Source organism: Equus caballus, chromosome 23, assembly GCF_041296265.1.
Source record: "Equus caballus isolate H_3958 breed thoroughbred chromosome 23, TB-T2T, whole genome shotgun sequence".
Lineage (NCBI taxonomy): Eukaryota > Metazoa > Chordata > Mammalia > Perissodactyla > Equidae > Equus > Equus caballus.
The window spans coordinates 38,020,876-38,042,969 of record NC_091706.1 but is presented as its reverse complement, the minus strand read 5'-3'; the positions used below and the strand labels follow the sequence as shown (position 1 = coordinate 38,042,969).

The 22,094-nt window shown below is 42.6% G+C and overlaps 1 protein-coding gene across 2 annotated transcripts in view; it reads left to right on the top strand.

Moving 5' to 3' along the window:
- The first annotated feature begins 1,658 nt into the window (after positions 1-1,658).
- LOC100058496 (histone-arginine methyltransferase CARM1) overlaps positions 1,659-22,094 on the top strand; it is a 255,612-nt gene continuing 235,176 nt past the window's right edge. For both annotated transcript variants that reach the window (XM_023627281.2, XM_023627282.2), the window contains exon 1: positions 1,659-1,899. In XM_023627281.2, the coding sequence (XP_023483049.1) occupies positions 1,722-1,899 (178 nt within the window). In that variant the 5' untranslated portion in view covers positions 1,659-1,721. The remainder of the gene's footprint in view (positions 1,900-22,094) is intronic.

The following is a 22,094-nucleotide window of genomic DNA, read 5'->3' as shown; positions in this document are numbered from 1 at the left end:
GAATTTACAGTCCTTGCTTCCTCTCCTCAATCCATTCTGTCAGGAAGCCACAGACCAAGGACGCACAAAAGTTGGCTCAGAATTTTAAGAAAAGGTCCTTAGATGGCACAGGAATCTATGACTGTGGGGAACTCTCGTCAAAAGAAGGACTGCTTCCTTTTCTTAACCCCCTGCAGCAGAAGACCAATTTCTCGGCACAGGAGACTAAGAAGGTGTGATTTGGCTCCCCAGGGTTTAGAGTTTCCATCTTTTGATGCTGGAGCCACCTGACTAGGTTAGGTAGCTTCTGGAATGAGGTGTCAACTTGGGAACAAGAGACCCTGGCGGCTTCTTTAGGGTTTTCTATATATAGAATCATGTCACCCACAAATAGTGACAGTTTTACTTCCTTCATATTTGGATCCCTTTTATTTCTTTTTCTTGCCTAATTGCTCTGGCTAAAACTTCTGGTACTATGTTGAACAAAGGTGGGCATCTTTGTCTTGTTCCTTGTTCTCAGAGGAATAGCTTTCAGTTTTTCACCATTGAGTATGATGTTGGCTGTGGGTTTGTCATATGTGGCCTTTATTATGTTGAGGTGATTTCCTTCTATACCCATTTTATTGAAGTGCCCACCAATGGACAAATGGATAAAGAAGATGTGGTGTATATACACACAATGGAATACTACTCAGCCATAAAAAAGACAAAATTATGCCACTTGTGACAACATGGATGGACTTTGAGGGTATTACGCTGAGCAAAATAAGTCAGACAGAGGAAGCCAAATACTGTATGATTTCACTCATATATGGAAGGTAAACAAACACATAGATAAGGAGAAGAGATTAGTGGTTACCAGAGGGGAAGGGGGTCCAGGAGAGGGTGAAAGGGGTAAAGGGGCACATATATGTGGTGATGATAAAACCTGGACTGTTGGTGGTGAACACGATGCAGACTATACAGAAACTGAAATACAGTGATGTACACCTGAAACTTACACAACGTTGTAAGCCAAAATGACCCTGGTAAAATAATAACAATAATAAAAAAGGACTCCCTGGCCCTTCCAGCCCACGTCTAGGGAAACAGTTCACAGTCCAGGAGCAAGTTTTCAATTCCGGGTTAAGTGATGAGGGATGAAAGTGGTCATTCAGGCCTAGCCAGTTGCACAAATCCCCGGGCATCCGCACCACCTCGCTGCTGCTGTGGGGACCCTGACAGGGAGGAAGGAGCTCGGTACTTGCGACGGCTGCTCACACGTGGGCGCCAGTAGCCCCAGAACTGCCCCGAGAGCGAGTGCCACGAAGCAGAGAGCCCGGGCCAGGGTCGTTTCCACCCTGCGCCCACGCCCGCAGAGCAGTCCCAGCGAACAGCAGGTGTCACCCTTCTGCTTCCAAACCCCAAGGCCTCCAGGTGCCTCGCGCGTTCTCCAAACTTGTGTTCAGAGCTATCGTCCCGCGGGCGGCTGGCCCATCCGGGCGCGTACCGCGCGCTCCTGTCGGTTGGGGGGCGCGGCGGTCCAGCGCGCTGCGGGGAGGGGGCGGTGGCAGAGATGCAGAGGGCGGCAGGTGCTGGCAGGAGCCAGCGGGCGTCCCACAGGTCGAGGACTCAACTTGCAGCGGAGGTGAGGAAGGTGTCTAGCACTTCCAAGTCCCTCCCCTTCCCCTGGCAGGATCTTGGAGCGCCGGCCGCGCGGCGGAGGAGGCGCTACTAGGGCTCTGGGCACAGGCGCTCGCACCATGGCTGCGGCCCCCGCTCCGGCCCGGGTCCCCGCGCCCCTGCAGTGCCGCGTGCAACTGCGCTTCGTGACCGAGGAGCAGCTCTGCGGGACTGCGCCCCTCTCGGCCCCCCACCCTCAATCTCTGCGGCTAGAGGTGCACCCGGCGGGGGAGGAGGCGGACGCGACGGTGACAGACGGTGAAGTACTGGGCGCGACCCACACGCGAGTTCCGCTCGGAAGTCGCGGCCCTTGTGCGCGCGGGCGCGGGTGTGTGGGCCGGCGCGCGTGTGGAAAGGTGCGGCTGCGTGTGAAGTGCATGTGAATAAGTGCGGGCCGTGCGCCCGGCGCGCGTGTCCTGGGTGCGGTGTGCCCCCCGCGCGCGTGTGGAAGTGCGGGTCGCGCACTCTCCGTAAACTGAGCAGGTGTGCTCCCCAGCCGCTCGCTGAAGGGACCTGCGGGGCTACCCGTCTCGTCCCGAAAAGGCCCAACGGATGCAACTGTGTGTTTATTGCAGCCACAGGCAGAAAGGCCCTGAGAACCAGTCTGGGCCAGAACTTAGAGACGTCCCAAGGGAGGTCCGGAGGAGAGGCGCGTGATTTCCTTGCGGGGAACCGAGGCCGCCTTCCCACCAGACCTGCGTGTTTCCCGCTCCCTTTCCAAGGCAGTGGGTCCCCTCGCAGCCACCCCGAAGCTGGCTGGTGCGCGCAGCTCTGAAGCATGGGAAGGACTGGGCGGGGTGTGCACCGGCCGAGCGGCTGTCGCGGCCAAGGTGACGTCTACTAGGCATTAGTTTTGGGTTCAAAAAGTGACCTTTACCCAAAACTGCAAGTGCAGTCCCCTGGGTTCTTCCAGCTGTGGATGTGTTGAGGGAAGGCTTCTAATTGTTTTGGGATCCCGGACCTTCTTGAGACTTCGAGGAAACCTATAGTGGCTGGCCCCAGAAAATGCGCATGCTCGCGCTCAAAACTTTGCATATGAATATGAGGAGGGCACACCTCCTCCCCGCAGCTCATATTAAATACTCTCTTTTGGTAAATGTAGGGGACAGAGCCCCAGGTAGCTGCAAGGCTCCAAGGACTCTGGGGTTTTTTTCCGACCCTGACGTCTAAGATTCTGAGTTTAACATGCTCCGCGCCTTGGTTTGTTTCCGGCGGGAATTTGAAATCACTGGCAAGTACTGTCCCGCGGCTGCTCAGTCATAAGCAGAATACAAGTTCACTGCTGTTTCTCCGAGGCCTCGGAACCGACTCAGGCACGGAGTAGGCACTCAATAAATGCTTGCTGTGGAATGAATGAGAGCCTTCGGCTGTGTCTTCTCGCTTTACTCTAGGCTGGGTTGGGGATGGGCGGGTCTTTGAGAAAGAAGTATTAAATACCGCTCGACTAGCGGCTCAGGAAGCTGGCGGCTTGGCAAAGGATCAGAAGCCTTACTCAGCAACTCCTGGATTTCTCCTTTGGATGCAAGGGGGAAAAGAGAGTAGCTTTCGGGGTTTCTCCTGGGAATTTGGAAACTCAAGGCGCCAGAAAAGAGTTCAGTCTGCCTGTTATGGTAATTTTGTTTACTCTGTAGCCATACACAGAGAGAAACAAAAGAGCAGATCTGAGATTTACCTGATGTCCTATGAATTTCTTTCGCGCAAGTGTGTGTCAAGAGAAGAAATATCCGAGGTTTATGGTGACTGAAGTGGTAAACTCTGTAACGTGTCACCCGATGCCTGGCCTATGAGGACATAATTATCTTACTCAGAGGAATAAGCTTTTCCTGAATGCAGTAAATTGAGTCTAGAGATGACCTCTGTGGTATGTGTTAGACCAGACTAATGGAAATGGAAAGATTAATTAAAGCCAAGGCAGGCAGTCATTTTACGAGATTTTAACTAAATTCCTTCAGAAAGAGTCACTAACAAGGAGGCAGAGAACTCACTCTCATAACAGCTTGAGTCCTAAAATGCATGCTGCAAATGAAAGCAGTTATTAAAGCTTACCACTCTTTATGGAGTGTTTTTGGAGAGAAACTATTCTGGTGCTTTTAAGAAAGTACCTCATTTTACTATAGGACCAACTAGACCCCTGTGGGTGGTGGTCAGGCAGAGCAAGCTTAGAAACAAATTCTAATGAACTATGAATAAGGAGAAAGATTCTGGTGTACTCAAATATTGTAGGTTTAGTAGCAGGATTTTAAATGGGTAGGATTTCTCCTGGGATGAAGATTGGCCCAGATTATTTGATGGACTTTAAGACTGGGTCTAAGCAATGTATCTTTAGGAAAGTATACAGTGTCTTAGCTCATATCTAGAATTAGTTGTTAAACAAGTAGACTCTGGAGTAACTCTGAAGTAACCACCTGGATTCAAATCCTGGTGCTGTCTTTTATTAGCTGAGCTACATTTTAGCAAATTATTCACCCTTTTCAAGTTTCAGTCTCTCCATCTGAAAAGTAAGGATGATAATACACATGCTTTGTTATTAGATAAAATAATGCATACACCTTGCTTGGTACAAAGTCTGGCATATATTAAGTGTTCAATAAGTGTTCACCATTATTATTATTATTATTTTATTGAGGTAATATTGATTTATAACATATAAATTTAGGGGTACATCATTGTATTTCGACTTCTGTATAGACTACATCGTTTTTACCACCAAAAGTCTGGTTTCCATCCATCACTGTATGAATGTCCTTCTTTACCCCTTTTGTCCTTTTCCCACCCCCCTTCCCCTCTGGTAACCACCAATCTATTCTCTGCGTCTATGTGTTTGTTTGTTGTTTTATCTTCCACATATGATTAAAATCATATGGTATTTGGCTTTCTCTGTCTGACTTATTCTGTTCAGCATAATACCCTCAAGGTCCGTCCATGTTGTTGCAAGTGGCACGATTTCATATTTTCTTATGGCTGAATAGTATTCGGTTGTGTATATATATATACACACACACACACACACACCACATCTTCTTTATCCATTCATCCGTCAGTGAGCACTTAGGTTGTTTCCAAGTGTCAGCCATTGTGAATAATGCTGCAATGCACATAGGGGTGCATATATCTTTACTCATTCCTTTTTTTGTGTTCTTTGGATAAATATCCAGCATTGGAATAGCTGGGTCATATGCTAGTTCTATTCTTAATTTTCTGAGGAATCTCCATGCTGTTTTCCAAAGTGACTGCACCAATTTACATTCCCACCAGCAGTGTGAGGTTCCCTTTTCTCCACATCCTCTCCAACACTTGTTATTTCTTCTCTTGGTAATTATAGCCATTCTGACTGGAGTGAGGTGATACCTCATTATAGTTTTGATTTGCATTTCCCTAATAATTAGTGATGTTTAACATCTTTTTATGCACCTGTAGGCCATCTGTGTATCTTCTTTGGAAAAATGTCTGTTGAGATCCTCTGCCTATTTTATAATCAGGTCGTTTGTTTTTTTGTTGTTGAGTTGTATGAGTTCTTTATATATTTTGGATATTAACTCCTTATCAGGTATATGATTTGCAAGTATCTTCTCCCAGTTGGTGGGTTGTCATTTCATTTTGTTGATAGTTTCCTTGGCTGTGCAGGAGCTTTTTACTCTGATGTAGTCCCATTTTTTATTTTTTCTTCTGTTTCTCTTGCCTGAGGAGACATTTCCAAAAAGATATTGCAAAGACTAAGATCAAAGAGCCTACTGCCTATGTTTTCTTCAGAAGTTTTATGGTTTCAGGTCTTACATTCATATCTTTAATGCATTTTGAGTTAGTTTTTGTGTGTGGTATAAGATAGTGGTCTACTTTCATTCTTTTGCATGTGGCTGTCCAGTTTTCCCAACACCATTTATGGAAGAGACTTTCCTTTCTCCATTGTATGTTCTTGGCTCCTTTGTCAAAAATTAGCTGTCCAAAGATGTGTTGGTTTATTTCTGGGCTCTCAGTTCTGTTCCATTGATCTGTGTGTCTTTTTCTGCCAGTGCCATGCTATTTGATTACTATAGCTTGTAGTATATTTTGAGATCAGGGAGTATGATGCCTCCAGTTTTGTTCTTTTTCTCAGGATTGCTTTGGTGATGTTCACTATTATTATTAATAATATATTTATGTTCTGTTCCCAAAACAACAGTTTCCTCAGGCTGTTCTGAGGGATAGCTAGGCTGTATTTTTGTGAAGATATTCCAAAGAAAACTCAATTAAATCTGGTAATAACTTGGAAAAATTGAATAACTTTTTAGATTCCCAATCTGAATAGCTTGTCATGTAACGAACGGAACAGAACAAGACAAATCTGTTTGTTCTATTTTAAAGCTCCCAAAATTGACAATGATTTTATGAAGGGAACACACCAGGGATCCAGCAACTAATGTGCTCTAGCTTGTGAACTCCGTGAAGACGTTCAATCATTCCTTCTGTTCTTAAATATTTTTTGAGTCCCTATCCTACCAGGAGCCTGCCTGTGAACGTGGTGAACCCCTCCTCCTCTCCCCAGAGCCTTCCACAATACCTACTACACACAAGGCATCAATAAATGTTTCTTGAGTGAATCAGTGATTTAGCTCAAAAATTCTTAAATCTTGGTAAAATAAAACTTAAAGTACTGAACACCAAAAGTGCAGAATCCGAGTTGTCCCCAAATGATTAAGATGCTGGCTTTACTTGCAGTCTAGAGGGATCCTTTAAAAGATAGTGTAGTACCAGAAAATTGGAGGTATAGTAAGGTCAACAGATCAGGAGACAATTGCGACTGAAAAGATAGTTTGTTACTCAGTTCCCAAGAGGAGACACACACCCCACCGTGGGGAGCCACAGGGAGAAGCACCTGGGGTGGTCAGGAGGCAGAGGGAGGGGGGAACTGTGGACAAGGGCCTTCGCTGTGGTTTCTGTGGGAAGGAACAGGTGAGGCAGGGTGAGCAGGCCTAGATTGGCTAGTTTGGATCATTTCAGCGGGCTCCGGGGTGTAGGGGCGGTCCCTAGTTGTTTGGTACCTGATTAGGGCTGGTGGATAGTGGCCTGGAGTGTGAGAGCCCAGTGAAGGAGGTGGTTGGGGTGTGGGCTTTGGATGGTTTGGTTTATATTTGAAAAATGTGCTGCAGGTGAGTTAGTTGCTGTCTCTAGGAATTGGCTCACCCTGGAAGGGCCGTCTCTCCAGGGTCTGCAAGGCCCCAGATGTCAAAGCAGCAGAATACAAAAATAAAAGATAGTATTACTATAAAGGAGGGTCGGAATATAAGGGAATTAGTAGGTCTGTAGATGGAGATGGGTGTCTGCTGGGCTTGGAGGGTGCCTGCAGGTAGGAAGGGCCTGTGGTTAAGGACTTGAGTTCAGGTGATGGGAAGAAAAATCTATTGTTTCCATACCTCAAATGTATGAAAGAACTGGAAAATGGAGGGGAAACAAAAAATGAGAGGAGGATGGGCCTGCTTCTTCTTCACCCTTTTCTCCAAGCTCCTTGTGCGCCCTGGGCTAGGGGGCTGGAAGAGAAAGAAATTAAGAGCAGAGACTGAATCACCAAATGCTAAGGGTAGAGTGGACCTCCAGGAGAGAAGAGAGATCATTTCTTCCTTTTCTCAATTTAGAGTTATCTTTTAATTAATCTGAAAGTGTTTTGAAAATATATAAATAAGCCATCTAGATAATCAAGTATAAAAAAGCAATGTTTTTTGTCTCTGAGGTATTGTGAAAGGATGCTATGTTTTTTGTTTCCCAGTGGTTGCGCATCTCATTAGAGGAGGAAAAAAAAGAGCAGAAGAAAAGTCAGAGAAAAACAGCCTTTATATCACACGGGAGTATTAATCTTCCTTCATTAAATTCTGTGGTAAGAGAGTTAGTAAGTTGAGGCCTATGGACGGAATCCTGAAGTCAGTCACCTACATATGACATAAACATTCATTACTTTTCAGTCAACAAATATTTTTATTGAACACATGTGCTGTGCTAATCACCAAGCGAGCAGTAAATGAGCTGGATAAAGACCCATCTTTACGGAGCTAGTGTTTTAACTGGGGGAAGACGATAGCCAAAAAACACAGCAAGATAATTTCACGTTGAGGTAAATGTTTTGAAGAAAATGAACAGAATGAAAAAAAAAAAAAAATAGAGACACAGAGAGGGAAGGAGGCCAATTTAGGGCATGTGGTCAGGGAAGGCCTCTCTGAGGAAGTAGTATTTGTTCTGGGGCAGGAAGGATGAAAGGAGCCAGCTCAGCAAAGAGTGGAGGAAGAATATTATAGGCAGAAAGCATGGCGGGTAGAAAGGCCCCAAGGCTAGAAGGATTCGGTGTGTTGGAGATGGGCAGTGTAGCAGATGCTCCTTAGGAGAGTCCGGAGCAATGTGAGTTAAAACTAGTGTTCTAGTCATTATTAGAGCATGACAACCTACCTCTAAACGTGGTGACTTACAAGAACTATTTTATAATGCTCCTAGACTCTGTGGGTTAAGAAACCAGGGAGGGCTTGGCTGGGTGATTCTTTTCTCCTTGTGGCATTGACTGAGGTTACTTATTGGCACTCAGTGGATGGCCAGCCTGGTCTGGGGGATCCAAGAAGTCTTCATTCACCTGAGCTGGCCTCTAGGCTGGTGCAGTGGTTGATTTTTTGCGTCACTTTGGGTGGGCCATGTGCCTAGATATTTGGTCAAACATTGGATGAGATTAACGTTTAAATCAGTGACTTTGTGTAAAGCAGATTGCCCTCTAGAATGTGGGTGGGCCTCATCCAACCAGTTGAAGGCTTGCTAGAATAAAGACTGATCTTTCCTGAGTGAGAAAGAATTCAGCCAGCAGACAGCTTTTGGACTTGAACTGCAACACTGGATCTTCCCTGGGTCTCAAACCTGCCTGCCTATCCTGCAGATTTTGGACTTGGCAGCCTCCAGAATTGTGTGAGCCCATTCCTTAAAATAAATTACTTTCTACATATATACACATCCTATGGGGTCTGTTTCTCTGGAGAGCCCTGACTCATAAAATGGAGATAACTTGAAGACTAGGACTATCCATGGGGAGCCTACATGTGGCCTCTCCATGTGGCTTGGCTTCCTCCTGCATGGTTTCTCCACGCTGTGGACTTCTTTCATGGAGATTCCAAGTGGGACTTTGCCAGCAGACAAAGCAGAAGCTGCATTACTTTTTGTGACTCACCTGTGGAAATCAATTGACATCACTTGTGTCATGCTCTGTTTGTCAAAGCAGTTACAAGCCTGCCCAGGTTCAAGGGGAGAGGCTATAGACCCCACCTCTTTATGGGTGGAGTGTCAAGGAATGTAAGGACAATGTTTTAAAACTGCCAGTTGGATCAGCCAAGTCCTGTAGGATATAATACACACGCACGCACTCACACCAAAGGGGTTTTAGAGGAACTGTCATAGCCTTCTTCATCACACTTACTGAAAAAGCTGATCAGAGAGCATGGGTTTTGCTGTGTACAATAGACTTCCTAATTCTGCACTCGTAAATTGAACTTGCCCCCCACCCAAAAGCAAAAAATCCCTGCAAGGGGCTGGCCCGGTGGCACAGCAGTTAAGTGCGCAGGTTCCACTTTGACTGCCCAGGGTTCACCAGTTCGGATCCTGGGTGCGGACATGGCACCGCTTGGCAAGCTATGCTGTGGTAGGTGTCCCACATATAAAAAAGTGGAGGAAGATGGGCACGGATGTGAGCTCAGGGCCAGTCTTCCTCAGCAAAAAGAGGAGGCAGTTAGCTTAGGGCTAATCTTCCTAAAAAAAAAAAAGGCCCTGCAAGCCTACCACTTCAGGTGAGCACCCCAGAAAACACTTCCTCTTTAGGCAGACCGACCAGGAAGCAAGCAGGGAAGGGGCTGGGGTTGCCAGGCTCCTGTCCTTCTCCCAAAGGCGTGAATCAGAGAACCCCGTGGGGAGAGAGAGGGGTTGGGGAGAGAGGCCAAAATTGTTACTGGGGCACAGTATTTCTCAATGGGACACAAATCGCATTTGTGCTGGGAAAATTCTTGATCATGAGAGACACTGCAGAGTGGTTAGCACCCCTGGCCCCTTGGCAGCAAATACCAACCACTCTCACTCTTGTAACCCGGTTTCTGCGACAATGAAGAACAGTCTTCATGCATGTTAGCAGAACTCCCTTCACGTGGACACATGAGGCAGGAAACATGTAGACTTCCCTCCCCTGCCTGCCCCCGGCAATCGCAAACTCAGACTGCTCTAACACTGCTCCACCCGGACTGTCTATGTCTTTGGCACAGTAGTTCCTCTGCCAACAGTAGACTATTTCTTATATTCAGTCAAATCCGACCTTGCTACTGCTTAATCCCAGAGACGATTTAGATATTATTCTTGCACTGAAGAGTCGTTTTAAAGTGTGAAATCCAGTCAGAATCCTGCCAAGTAACTTCTTTCTTTTATTGTTATTTTACCGAAAGCAATGCTTTCATGATTTCCTAGCAGCTTTCCAGGGAAGGTATTTAATGCAACCGAACTGAGACTTTCGGCTAGCCCTGGTTTTGTGCTGCAACACTGTGGGATGTGTGCCAGTGCAGAGAAAGCATTTCCTTCCTCTGTCAGGAGGGAATGGTACCTCGAATGGATGACAAATGGAAAACCATTCAAGACCCTTGTGTATCTGAGTCTAAAGACACCAGAAGTGGAAATAGATGAAAAGACTTGTTTTCCTGACCAAATAAAGACCCTTTAAGATCCCCTTTTCCCCCATTTTCAATAGCCTTACTAAGTTGTGGTGTGTATTCAGTACTGATGAATAAACTTTGCCAGTTCAAAGACAGGCAATCCACTGATTAATACTCACAGTCGATGCCACTGGGAAGAGAAGGGAGGCATGGGTCTTGTGAGCAAACTGTAGATAGCATAGTTGCCCTTAATTTTCAGAGTTATTATTCAAAATAAAGAAGTTATTGAGGCAAGAAAATGAAATATCATTGACATGATATTTGTGCTTTGTGTTGTGAATAGCCATGGGATATTTGAAATAAACAATTCCTTTAAAAGATGGGGCTTATAAAAATGTGCCGGATTAGAACCATCCTGTGATGAAAATCCCTCCTTCCTCTTCCCTCTCCTTTGGCCGCAGGAGGTGTGCACTCGAACTCCTGGCAGATTGAAGCAGGGATGGAGTGAGTGTGTTCTGTTATCAGCATCCTCTCCTCCCAAGACTGTCCTCCCTTATGAATCCCCAGGGCCTGCGAACTTGCCCCCACCCCCTATCCCCTCTGCTTTCCTCTCCTTCTAGCCTGGGTTTCACCCTGTAGATTTGCAGATAAAAGCTGAAGGAGTTAGGTTTTCCCAGCGCATTAGCATTTTAATAGGAGACAAATCCTTTGCTCAGAGGACTGATCTTACATCCTTGAATAAGTTCTTTTATTCAGGTCTGAGAGATTGCTGGGTATCCCATATCACTTTCTAATTATTATATTTACCTCCATTTAGCTAAGCTACTCCTTCGTGGTAGGTGCTAGACACAGGATCTCTAGCTTCACAGTAACCTGGAGGGTAGATAATGCTGACCTTATTTTATTGATCCATTTTGTCCCAGGTATATTGTCCTCAGAACTTGACTACTTCCCCCTTTCCCTGATACCGTCTTGTGTTTAGTTGCCTAGTCTTTAGCCTGTGGTAAAGCAGGACTTCTAGCCACAAACCCAAAGTTGGATTTGCTCAAAGAATGAGGAAGCATTTTCTTGTTGTTTGGAAACAGCTGGATCCATCGATGAGCTTATAAACCTTAGTGAGATGGTAGAGTGACTGACAGTGTTGCTCCTGGCATATTTTAGACAGAATTGAGGTTTTCCAAATTCCAGGCCAGCCGTCTAAATAAGATCCTGTGACCTTCTTTTATTAATTGCCTGTCCCCATTTAACCTCTGTTTTACCATTAGAATGGCAACATGGTGGGATCAACCAGGTCAGATTCCCTCACTTACTAGCTTCATGGCCTTGGGCAGGTTTACTGAACCTGCCTGAACCTTAGTTTTCTCTCCTGGGAGCTGAGGTCATTTTTACCTCATCAAGTTATGGGGAAAATCAACCGAATAACCAGAAGTGAAAAAAATTCAAAATCACTTCTATTAATTTTCAAAGTAAATCGAGTCAAAATTATCAACTAAAAAGAATGTGAAGACATTTTACAAGCAATTGTAAAGTAAAGCTGCTACTTGTATGAAGCTTACATGCTAATACCAATGTACCATTCAGAAAGCATCAGGATATCTTGTCTATGCTGGACTTCCCGTAGGAATGTTTGAGAAAAATAGATTTTGTGATTCATTGTGTTGAGTTGTCTTTCACATTCGCAATATGGCTGACTCTAATATTAACCTCTCTGCTGAGGAGCTTTTCTCAGGGCCTTTTTAATGTGCTCTTCCTTCTGTTTGAAATGCTATTCCATGTCCACATCCCCATCCCAGCCCTTTGTATTTTTGGGTCCTTCCTATTGTGGGGACCTGGAATTGGCCACCCCAAGATATGTCTCTTTAGCATCAGGATTATTTGAGGCTGATTGCTTTTGATAAACTGGGACAGGGAAGGAGGAATGGAACTCGCCCTTTGTTAGGACACATTTACATTTGTAAGGTAAATCTCTATCTCTAAAGGTGCCTCCCTCTCTGTACCAGGAAGAAGAAAGGAGATGACCTTCTCTCTAAAAACTCTTAATCAATACCAAAGGCAAGGACTTAAAATCTGCATTTTATTATGCTTCTCTGGTAACCTCCTATAACTGACTTCCCTCCGCCTCCCAACATTGGCATCTCCTTAAAGATTAAGCATCTTTCTTTAGGCTGGGAACCGATTGCAGCGATCATCTGTGACCACCCCCCCCCCCCCCCCCGCCCCAGCCCGAGGCAACACACCTGCCACCCTGCGGTGCTCACTGAGACAGCAGACCTATCTGCCTCCATCAAGCGCTGTGCTGACAGAGCAGCCTCATGACTGTTGTAAAAGGGACATTTCAATCACATGTGAAACACCCTGTTTGGGGGTATATAACCACTATGTGCACCCCACTTCTTCGGTGCCCTTTCTTCCTTTGGGAAGAAAGGCCCCGGGCCATGGTTCCTCATAAAGCTTTGTTTAATTTTCTCTTGCTATTCTGTCTCATGTGAATTTAATTCGTTCTCCAACCAGACGAACCCACATTTGGGGAGAGGAAATGTCCTCCTCCCCTACACTATCTTTTAGCTCCAAGTTTGAAAGTCTCAGTTTCAGAAAGGACTTTTCATCATTCTAAATAGCCACCCATCCTGCTGCATCCACCGCCCTTTATCTCAGCCCTCTTGCTTTCATAGGAATTATCATAACTGGTAATGAGAAATTAAAAAAAAATTTATTTATCCTTGGTTAAAATTGAAGTTCAAATCACAGGCCACAAATCACAAGAGTATTTAATGAGAAACCTTGAGAAGAAGGGAAGAGGTTGACCTCAGCGCTTTTGAGAATGTGAGTGAGAAGGTTGAAGCGTATTTTCCAATTAGGAACCATAAAGGCATAAAGAATAAAGAGCATCGCCAGGTCAGGGGAGAGGACGATTTATATTAGAGCCGTGCGTATTCTGAATCTTGTCATCATGAAATCGAGGTCCTGGTCAGCCTTTTTGCTAAGAGGGGTGAAAAGGTCTCCAGTAATATTTCGTTTTTAACTGTAGAAAGTGTATTGTTATCTCCTGGGGAATGTGAGTCAACCTTGAGGCCATTATGACTACTGAAAAGCTTGTTTAACATGTTTGTTATGGGAAATTGTGTTTACTTACTACATGTTTGTTTTATAAAATTGCATTTGTTAGAATGTTTGCTGTAGAAAATAGAGTTTATTCACCTAGTTGTGTTGTAGACAGCAGCACTGTGATGAACAACTTACTGACTTTCTTCAGTAACTCGCCCCGTATCAGTGACGGGAATTAATTTTGTTAATCGATTCATGCAATTCATGTTTATGGCATAGCTACTATAAGCCAGGCACTGTTTGAGGCACTGAGGAAACAGCAGTTGTTCATTGCTGTGTAATAAGTAACCACCAACTTAGTGACTTAAAACAACACACACTGATTATCTTACCGCTTCTGTGGGTGGGGAGTCTGGGCACGGCTGAGCTGGGGCCCCTGCTCCGCATCTCTCCTAGGCCGTAGTCAAGGCTCTGGCTGGTGCTGAGGTTTCACATACAGATTGACTGGGAAGGATGGTCTTCTAAGCCCACTTGTGTGGTTATTGTCTTAATTTAGTCCCTGGAGTGTTGTTCACTGAGGGCTTCACTTCCTTGTTGCTCGTTGGCTGCAGGCTCCAGTTCCTTGGCACCTGAGCCTGCACAGCATGGCCACTTGCTTCCTCAAAGCCAGCAAGAGAGAGAGAGTCCGACAGCAAGAAGAAAGTCTCAGTCTTATGCAGTCTAATCATGGAAGTGACATCCGTGACCTTTGTTATAGTGATTGGTTAGTCACTAGGCCAGTCCACACATGAGGGGAAGGTGTAATGTAGGCATGAATACCAGAAAGTGGTGATCATTGGGAGCCATCTTAGTCTTCCTGCCACCAGCAGACAACAAAACGAAGTCACCACTTTCACAGAAATTACCTTCTAGTGCCATTCAGAAAGCATCAGAGGCTTTATCTGTGCTGGACTTCCTATAGGCCTGTTTGAGAAAAATATGTATTGTGTTTCTAACACAAATACCATGTGAAGGATCTTTCTCTTTTAAATTAGTTATCAGACACAGCCCAGCCCTGAAAGTCTCAGAGTTTGCATTTAAACTTTAGTATATGTGTATATATGTATAAAGCAAGTACGTAAAACTATATGGAATCTCTTGGCAGAGCTGCAGTATCATTGGAACAGGAAGTCAGCTCCAGTGTGCTGCTGGCTTCCCTTTGCACTGGGTGGAAAGAGGCCCCTCTTTATGAAGAAGAAGAATCCCGTGGTGGTAACTTCTATTTACGTTTTGGTCAGCTTTACATTGTCGTGACTCCTTTCCTTTGTCTGGAGGGCTTAGCCAGCTTTTCTTCTCTGCAGGGAAGAGAGGCACTGAAGATAAATTCTCCCTTATGTGTATGTTCAGACACTGAAGTACTTTTATTAAGTCACTTACAAGGGAGACAATACTAGTATTTCAAATACTAGAAATGACAGTGAAGTTTTATAGAATGAAACAAAGAAGTTAGCACAAGATGGGAAAGGAGAAAGAAAGAGAGAAGAGGAAAGGAAAGGAGGTGGGGCGGGAGGGAGGGAGGTAGATGGAGTCCTCACTGTGGATTGGCTGCGTTTAGGGGATAAACAACTGGTACGCTCTCTGGATATTGCCATTTTTTGTACTAGCCATGTTTTGTGGCTTTAAGTCATTATCTAAAGCATGTTTCACAAACGTTGACATTTACACAGTCATGCGTGTAGAATTTACATTTTAAAAGACGTGGAGATAGATGCTGAACAGGCTAGAGAGAACACCTATACCTCGGTTCTTGGGTATCAGAAAATCAAAGATGAATGAAAATCCATAAATGAGAACAGGGAAGAGGAAAGTCAATCTGAACCGTGTGCGTTGCTTTTAGCCTAACCAAGTCCAGCTAATGACACCGCAGATGCCCAGGTATTTGTAAATCTTGCACATTAATGTGAGATGCCCTGCTGCACTTGGGAAAAGAGTGCAGCACGTTTCAGGAATTGGCCTAAGGCATTCAGAGGAAAGAGCAGGGGTGAGGTGCAAACCCAGCCGTTGGGGCTGGAGTCTGAGCTGTCATAGGGCTGCTCTGTGCATGGAAGACAGAAGGGCTGTGTAATTGCTTCATGCATTTCCTTTGGATAAAGCTTACTTTTTCCTTATAGGGAGACTCAATTCTGATTTCACGTTTTTTCTTCCTCAGAGAAGGAAGTTTTTCAATCCTTTTCCACAGATGACAAATCCTTCAGGATATGAATTCTGTTTCCTTAGATTTTTAGGAATATCAGATCAGAAGAGCAGAGAACACATCCACTATAGGCAAAGAAGATTACTGTTTTGATCTATAGAATAATAATAGCATTAGAGGAGACTGCAGTTCAGAGACGTGGAATGAATCTACAGGCTTGCCTGCTAGGACAGAAAAGGGCCGGGGTGGGAGCCCAGGCACCAGCGTCCAGTTCAGCTCTCTCTCCCGCAGTCTCCTTAGGGAATATTTAGAATGTGTTCTCTTAGCCAATTTATGTGATTTTTATCTCTTGATTCCCAGGAATCGTGATTTTTCTTTTTCATTTACAGGAGGGCTTTTTGTTTGTTTGTTTTATAAAGCGTTTGCTTCCTTGATGTTCCAGTAAGGATGGCAACACATTCTCTGGTATTGAAGCATCTCCATATACCACTTTCTTTTCTTTCTTTTATGCATATTCTCATGTGGCCCTTCTCTTTCAGCTCCTTGAGGTCGGGGATTGTGTCTTAATCATTTCTGTGTTTCCAGGAAGATGTACAGTAGGGTCTGGTTCTAGTGGGTATAGTTATGCAGCTTCCAGGGCAGAAAGTCTAATTTTTTCTTGGAAAATATGGACCTAGGATCCACATCAGATTTACCCAGCCATTATCACAGTGAGCTAATTTTTCTGTAATACTTCTTGTAATTTAATCATTTTTCCTTACTTTTATTAGTTAATTTTGTTCCTCTTGGAGCAAATTTTTGCTAATAAGAATGTATGCCTGAACTTTAAAATAATAATATGACAAATGAGAAGAAGCAGTTGAGCTAATTTGTAATGTCTGCTTCAAAAAATATCATTTAGTGTTTTGAAAATAAACTTCAGGTTTTCCCACTCTTTTTTCCCTGATTCATTCTTTCTTTCTTTTATTTGATGAGGAAGATTGGCCCTGAGCTAACACCTGTTGCCAATCTTCCTCTATTTTTTGTATGTGAGTTGCCGCCACAGCATGGCTTTGATAAGTGGTGTAGGTCCACGCCCGGGATCTGAACCTGCAAACCCTGAGCCGCTGAAGTGGAGCATGCTGAACTCAACCACTATGCCACAGGGCCAGCCCCTCCCTGATTCTTTCTTAAATGTGTTGTTATGCTTTTAGCTAGGTCAGTTCACGTGGGACCAAGCATATTTGTAATCTGTAGATAACACCTGCCTTTTAAAAAGGTCCTGAAATTTCTAGCAAATCAAGTCCTTTAGGAAGCTAGAGAAGACACTTTTCTCCATGGAGCTTAGAGCCTAAGAAGTAGGGACTTCATATCATTTGATGCAAGCAGTAGCCTTTAAATAAACCTTTGTCAAAGCAGCATGTTCTCTCATTGGCAAGTAGCAAGATTATGAAATGTCATGGTCATTTTCATTATTTTTGATATCTATTCATTTATTTATAACTATTTATTAAACACCTTTCTGTGCATGTGTTATTATACCACCTTCCCAATAATATAAAATAACCAGTTCTGCATGATTCTTACTCTTGATAATTTTAACTGAGAGAAACAGAGACTGTTGGCAGAAGTTGGTGAACCCAGAGTCTCCAAATTTATGAAAAGCTGCCTTCTTGCCCTTACGCTTTCTGACTTGGTCCTCCTAAATATCTGTGGAGACCACCAGCTCTTAAATTCATAGAATGAAATTTCTATTAAAGATGCCATTAGATTATATTAATGGTAATATTAACAGAATAAGAGACAAGAAATATGTAACACAGAGGAACTGAGGCGTGAGAGGTAGAATAAGGAAGGCTAGAAAGAACCATGAACCCATATCCGTTTTTATAATAGCCTTTGAGAGTAATTAGCAAACATCACATTTCCTATTCAGCAAAGATCTCTTGTTGGATACCCATGTACTATGTAACTGCCCCTCGCAGTCTGCCTTTCCTTCTTGTCTCACAGTTTTCACCTTCGGCTAGTTAACCCCTGGTAGGGGGAGGGGCCCGTCTTTTTGGACAGACCTTCCAATACATGTAAGTCGTCTGTGATTCTGAGATACTCAGTCTTCCTAGGTCCTTTCAGGTATGATAGTGTACACCAACAATTTACTAGAGAATTACTAAACATGTTTTGGGATATGTATTATGACAAGGGTAGAAAACTAGGGCTCTCACAGCTGACCATTATTAGGAGTGTTTTATGTCATAGCACAATCTTGTTAAACATTTTAATTTGCTGGACAGTTGAGGTAATGGTAATGGTAATTAAGATTTTCTCTTAATTTCCCAACATATCCTCCCCCCAAGACAAAATGACAACAAGAAGAACTAAAACTTATGTTCTCAGCATAACAAGAAGACAAATACTGTCCAAACTTGAAAATACCTGCAACTACAAAAATGAACATGGAATCCCAGTGAGTTCTCTCTCATCCTCCTATTGTAGGCCCTTGTGGATTATAAGGGCCGTTCCTGAAAAATTGTACAGAATAGAGAAGAAAGAACTAGCAGCAGGCCTGATACTGATCTAAAACTATCACCATAAGGAGAAAGTCCACCATGAGAGTGAAAATGCTGGGAGGAAAAAAAGTGATCTTGTAGATCAGGAAACTCACAATAGGGAAGAGACTTAAACTTGTAAACAGTGTGTCAAGAGGCAATCTTGGAGAGATAACACTTCAGGAGCAGAGAAGTTTAAAATGGAGAGGCACCTTTTGGAAAACACATGTTGAAGAGAAGTAAAAGAGCACATTTGTGATCTTCCAAGGCAAAAGAAAAAGCAAAGAACAAACAGCCCCACACCCAAGGCCTGATTCCAAAAGTAGGGGCTGTTTAGAAATTCAACCACATTTCACTACCCTGAGAGAAGAGTGTGCTTTTGAACCAGGCATCTCTTGAACCACTCCAAACCACCTGACCTGTACACAGAAATGCAGAGGCACAAACAGTCTTCATTTATATATAACTACCACAAAATATGGCAGGAACTGAGAATCAGATTAATTTAGCTGATGAAAATACTACCCACTAAATGAAAAGGAATGAAATATTTTCAAATAGGTGTTTGGGAATTTGAAAAAAACCCACTTTGAAACAGAAATTTAAAAACCAAGAACAGAAATGGGCACAAAATTAAAGACTAAAATAAAGGTTGATTAAATCCAGAAAAAAATGTAGAATTGTCTAAATCATATATGAAATTAAGACTAATTTAAAAATTCTCTAAGGAATAAGAGATTCAAAGGAAAATTTAATAAGAGCATTGAATAAAATCAGGAAAATACCAAGAGAATAAAAAATGAGATTAAAAAAGAAAAAGAGTGAGACCGAATGTGTTGGAAGTGAAATTTAGGCAAAGATGATCCAATTAGCTATAATTGGAGTCCCTGAAAAAATATACAAAACAATGGAACAGAATTAATATTTAAAACTATGATTAAAAAAAACCTTTGGGGCTGGCCCAGTGGTGTAGTGCTTGAGTTTGCATGCTCTGCTTTGGTGGCCTGGGGTTTGCTGGTTCGGATCACAGGTGTGGACATACACACAGCTCATTAAGCCATGCTGTGGCAGGTGTCCCACATACAAAATAGAGGAGGATTGGCACAGACATTAGCTCAGGGACAATCTTCCTCAAGCAAAAAGAGGAAGGTTAGCAACAGATGTTAGCTCAGTGTCAAGCTTCCTCACCACAAAAAACAAAAAACAAAAAAATGAATAAACCCCTTATTTTCTGTAAATAAAAGGTCAGAATCTGCATATTGAAAGGGCTTACTGGGTATCAAGGAATATTGGCCCATAACAACTAACTCTGAGACCTATCTGAGTAAAACTGTTAGACTTTATAAAGACTTTTTAAAAAGTCCTCAGAACTACATGACAAAGGCAAGAGTACTAGGCTGGCTTTAGACGTTCAAAAACAACGTTTGTTGTTCAAAAGCACCATAACAAGTGCATCGGCAATAGAGTAGCGCTGTTGCGTTTTTTTTTCTTTTAAGATTTTATTTTTCCTTTTTCTCCCCAAAGCTCCCCGGTACATATTGTGTATTTTCAGTTGTGAGTCTTTCTAGTTGTGGCATGTGGGATGCCACCTCAGCATGGCTTGATGAGCTGTGCCATGTCCGCACCCAGGATCCGAACCAGCAAAACCCTGAGCCACTGAAGCGGAGCACACTAATTTAACCACTCGGCCGGCCACAGGGCCGGCTTCTGTTGTGTTTTTTAAATATGAAAGAGCTCAGGAATTTGTATCCAGGAGCCTTCTTGAGAATCTACTAGAATCCCACTAAGACATGAATAGATGAGCATCAGCAAAAGGACTGATGATGAAAATTTAATGTATTTAATTGTATATCTAACACTAAACCAAAAATGAGGAAGAAGATAGAAGAACAATATGTTATGTGATATATGTATATGTTAAAGTAGCGATTAGAGAAAAATTCATAGCCCTAAACACTTTTATCAGTGAAAATGAAAGAATGAGAATTAACAAGTTAAATTCCCAACTCAAGAAGCTACAGTATGTTAAAAAGCAAAAACCAAAGAATAGAAGAATGGAAAAGGAGGGGAAATTATAAACAAAAGTAGATAATAAGTCAAAACCATTTTTTTTAAAAAAAATAGCAAAATATACAAACTGCCAACTAACCTAATGAAGAATAATAGGGAGAAAGCACAAATATTCAAAATAAGAATTGTCAAGGAGAAATAATGATTGAAGGAGAAGAATTAAAAAAAAAATTGTTAGGGGGCTGGCCTGGTGGCATAGTGGTTGAGTTCACCTCCTCTGGGTTCACTGGTTTGGATGCTGGGCTGGAACCTACATATTGCTCATCAGGCCATGCTGTGGAAGTGTCCCACATACAAAATAGAGGAAGACTGGCACAGATGTTAGCTCAGCAACAATCTTCTTGAAGCAAAAAGAGGAAGGTTGGCAACAGTTGTTAGCTCAGGGTCAGTCTTCCTCACACACACAAAATCATTGGAAACTCTTTTCCCAACATCTGTGCAAATAAATTGGAAAACCTGTACGGAATGGACAATTTTCCAAAGAAATTCACTCTGTTAGAAATAGAAGATTAAACAGACCAATTTCCATGAAAGAAATAGAGAAAGTTATAAGGGAGCTACTCCATAAGGAAGCACCGGATCCAGATGGTTTCACAGGGGAATCCTACCAAACCTTCACAGATCAGATAGACCTGTGTTCCATACTTTCTTCCAGAGTATTGAAATTCTTTCTAACAAGTAAGTAAGCTGGTGACAGTATTAGAAAATTATTACCAGTACCACTTATGAATATTGATGCAAAAGTACTTAATAAAACATTAGCAAACAGAATCCAGCACCACAATAAAAAACTGATAAACCATGATTAATTGACATTTATTCCAAGAGTGCAAGCTTGGTTCACTTTAGGAAATCCAGTGAAATAATACACCATTTTAACAGATCTAAGGAGGAAAAAAAGATCACATGAATATCTCCAGAGATGCTAAAAAAATCTTTGGAAAAATCCAACACAATAAAAATATATATAACTCATTTTTAAGGCCAGCATTTTACTTAATGAGAAGACACTAAAGACACTTCTACTAAAATCAAGAACCTGGAAAATGTGTCTACTATTCAAGCTTGTCCTGGAAGTAATAGCCAAGGTACGAATTGGAAAAGAAGTAAAACTCTTTCTATTTGCAGATAATGTGATCACGTACCTGGAAAACCCTAGAGAAATAATGGTAAAACTTTCTTAAATAATAAAAAGAATTCAGTCAAGTAGCAGAATATAAAATTAATATCAGGAAATTGAAATTGCTAGTCTTCAGATATAGAAACAATAACTGGTTCGAGGACGAGACAGTAGAGAAACTCCATTTAAATAGCAACAAAGGGGATTAAATACTTAGAATTAATTCAACACTAAATTTAGAAAAACTAAATAAGGCAATCTTTAAAACAGTCCTGAAAGACACAAAAGTATGTGAATACAGTGAAGACTCCCTCCCCTGTTTTGGAAAGGGTGACTAATATCATAAAGACATCAGTTCTCCCTAAGTTGATTTATAAATTTAACACAATCCTAATAAAATACCGACAAGTTTTTTGCTTAAATGGAATTGTATGAGTTGATACAAGAGTTTATATGGAACAATAAATAACCAATAACACACTAAAAAAGAAAAGATATGAAGGAAAAGGAAAAGCAGCCCTCCCATACATTAAAACACACCACAAACCTCCTATAATTAAAACATGGAGAGAAAGATAGATCAGTGGAATAGAATAAAAAGTCCAAAAGTAGACCCAAGAATATCTGGAACTCGTATATTATGGAGATGTTGTCTCAAACCATCAGAGCAAAGATGGACTTTTTAGGAAGTGATTTTGCGACAGCTGATTTGCCATTGGGAAAAAGGTAAAATTAGAGCTAAACTCGCATCATACACAAGAATAAACTGCAGATGGATCAAAAATCTATGTAGAAAAATAAAGTCATATAAGTACCAGAAGCCAACAGACATGATTCTTCCTCCTCCTGTGTGAAGGAAAAGTCTTTCTAACTGAGACTCAAAATGGTGA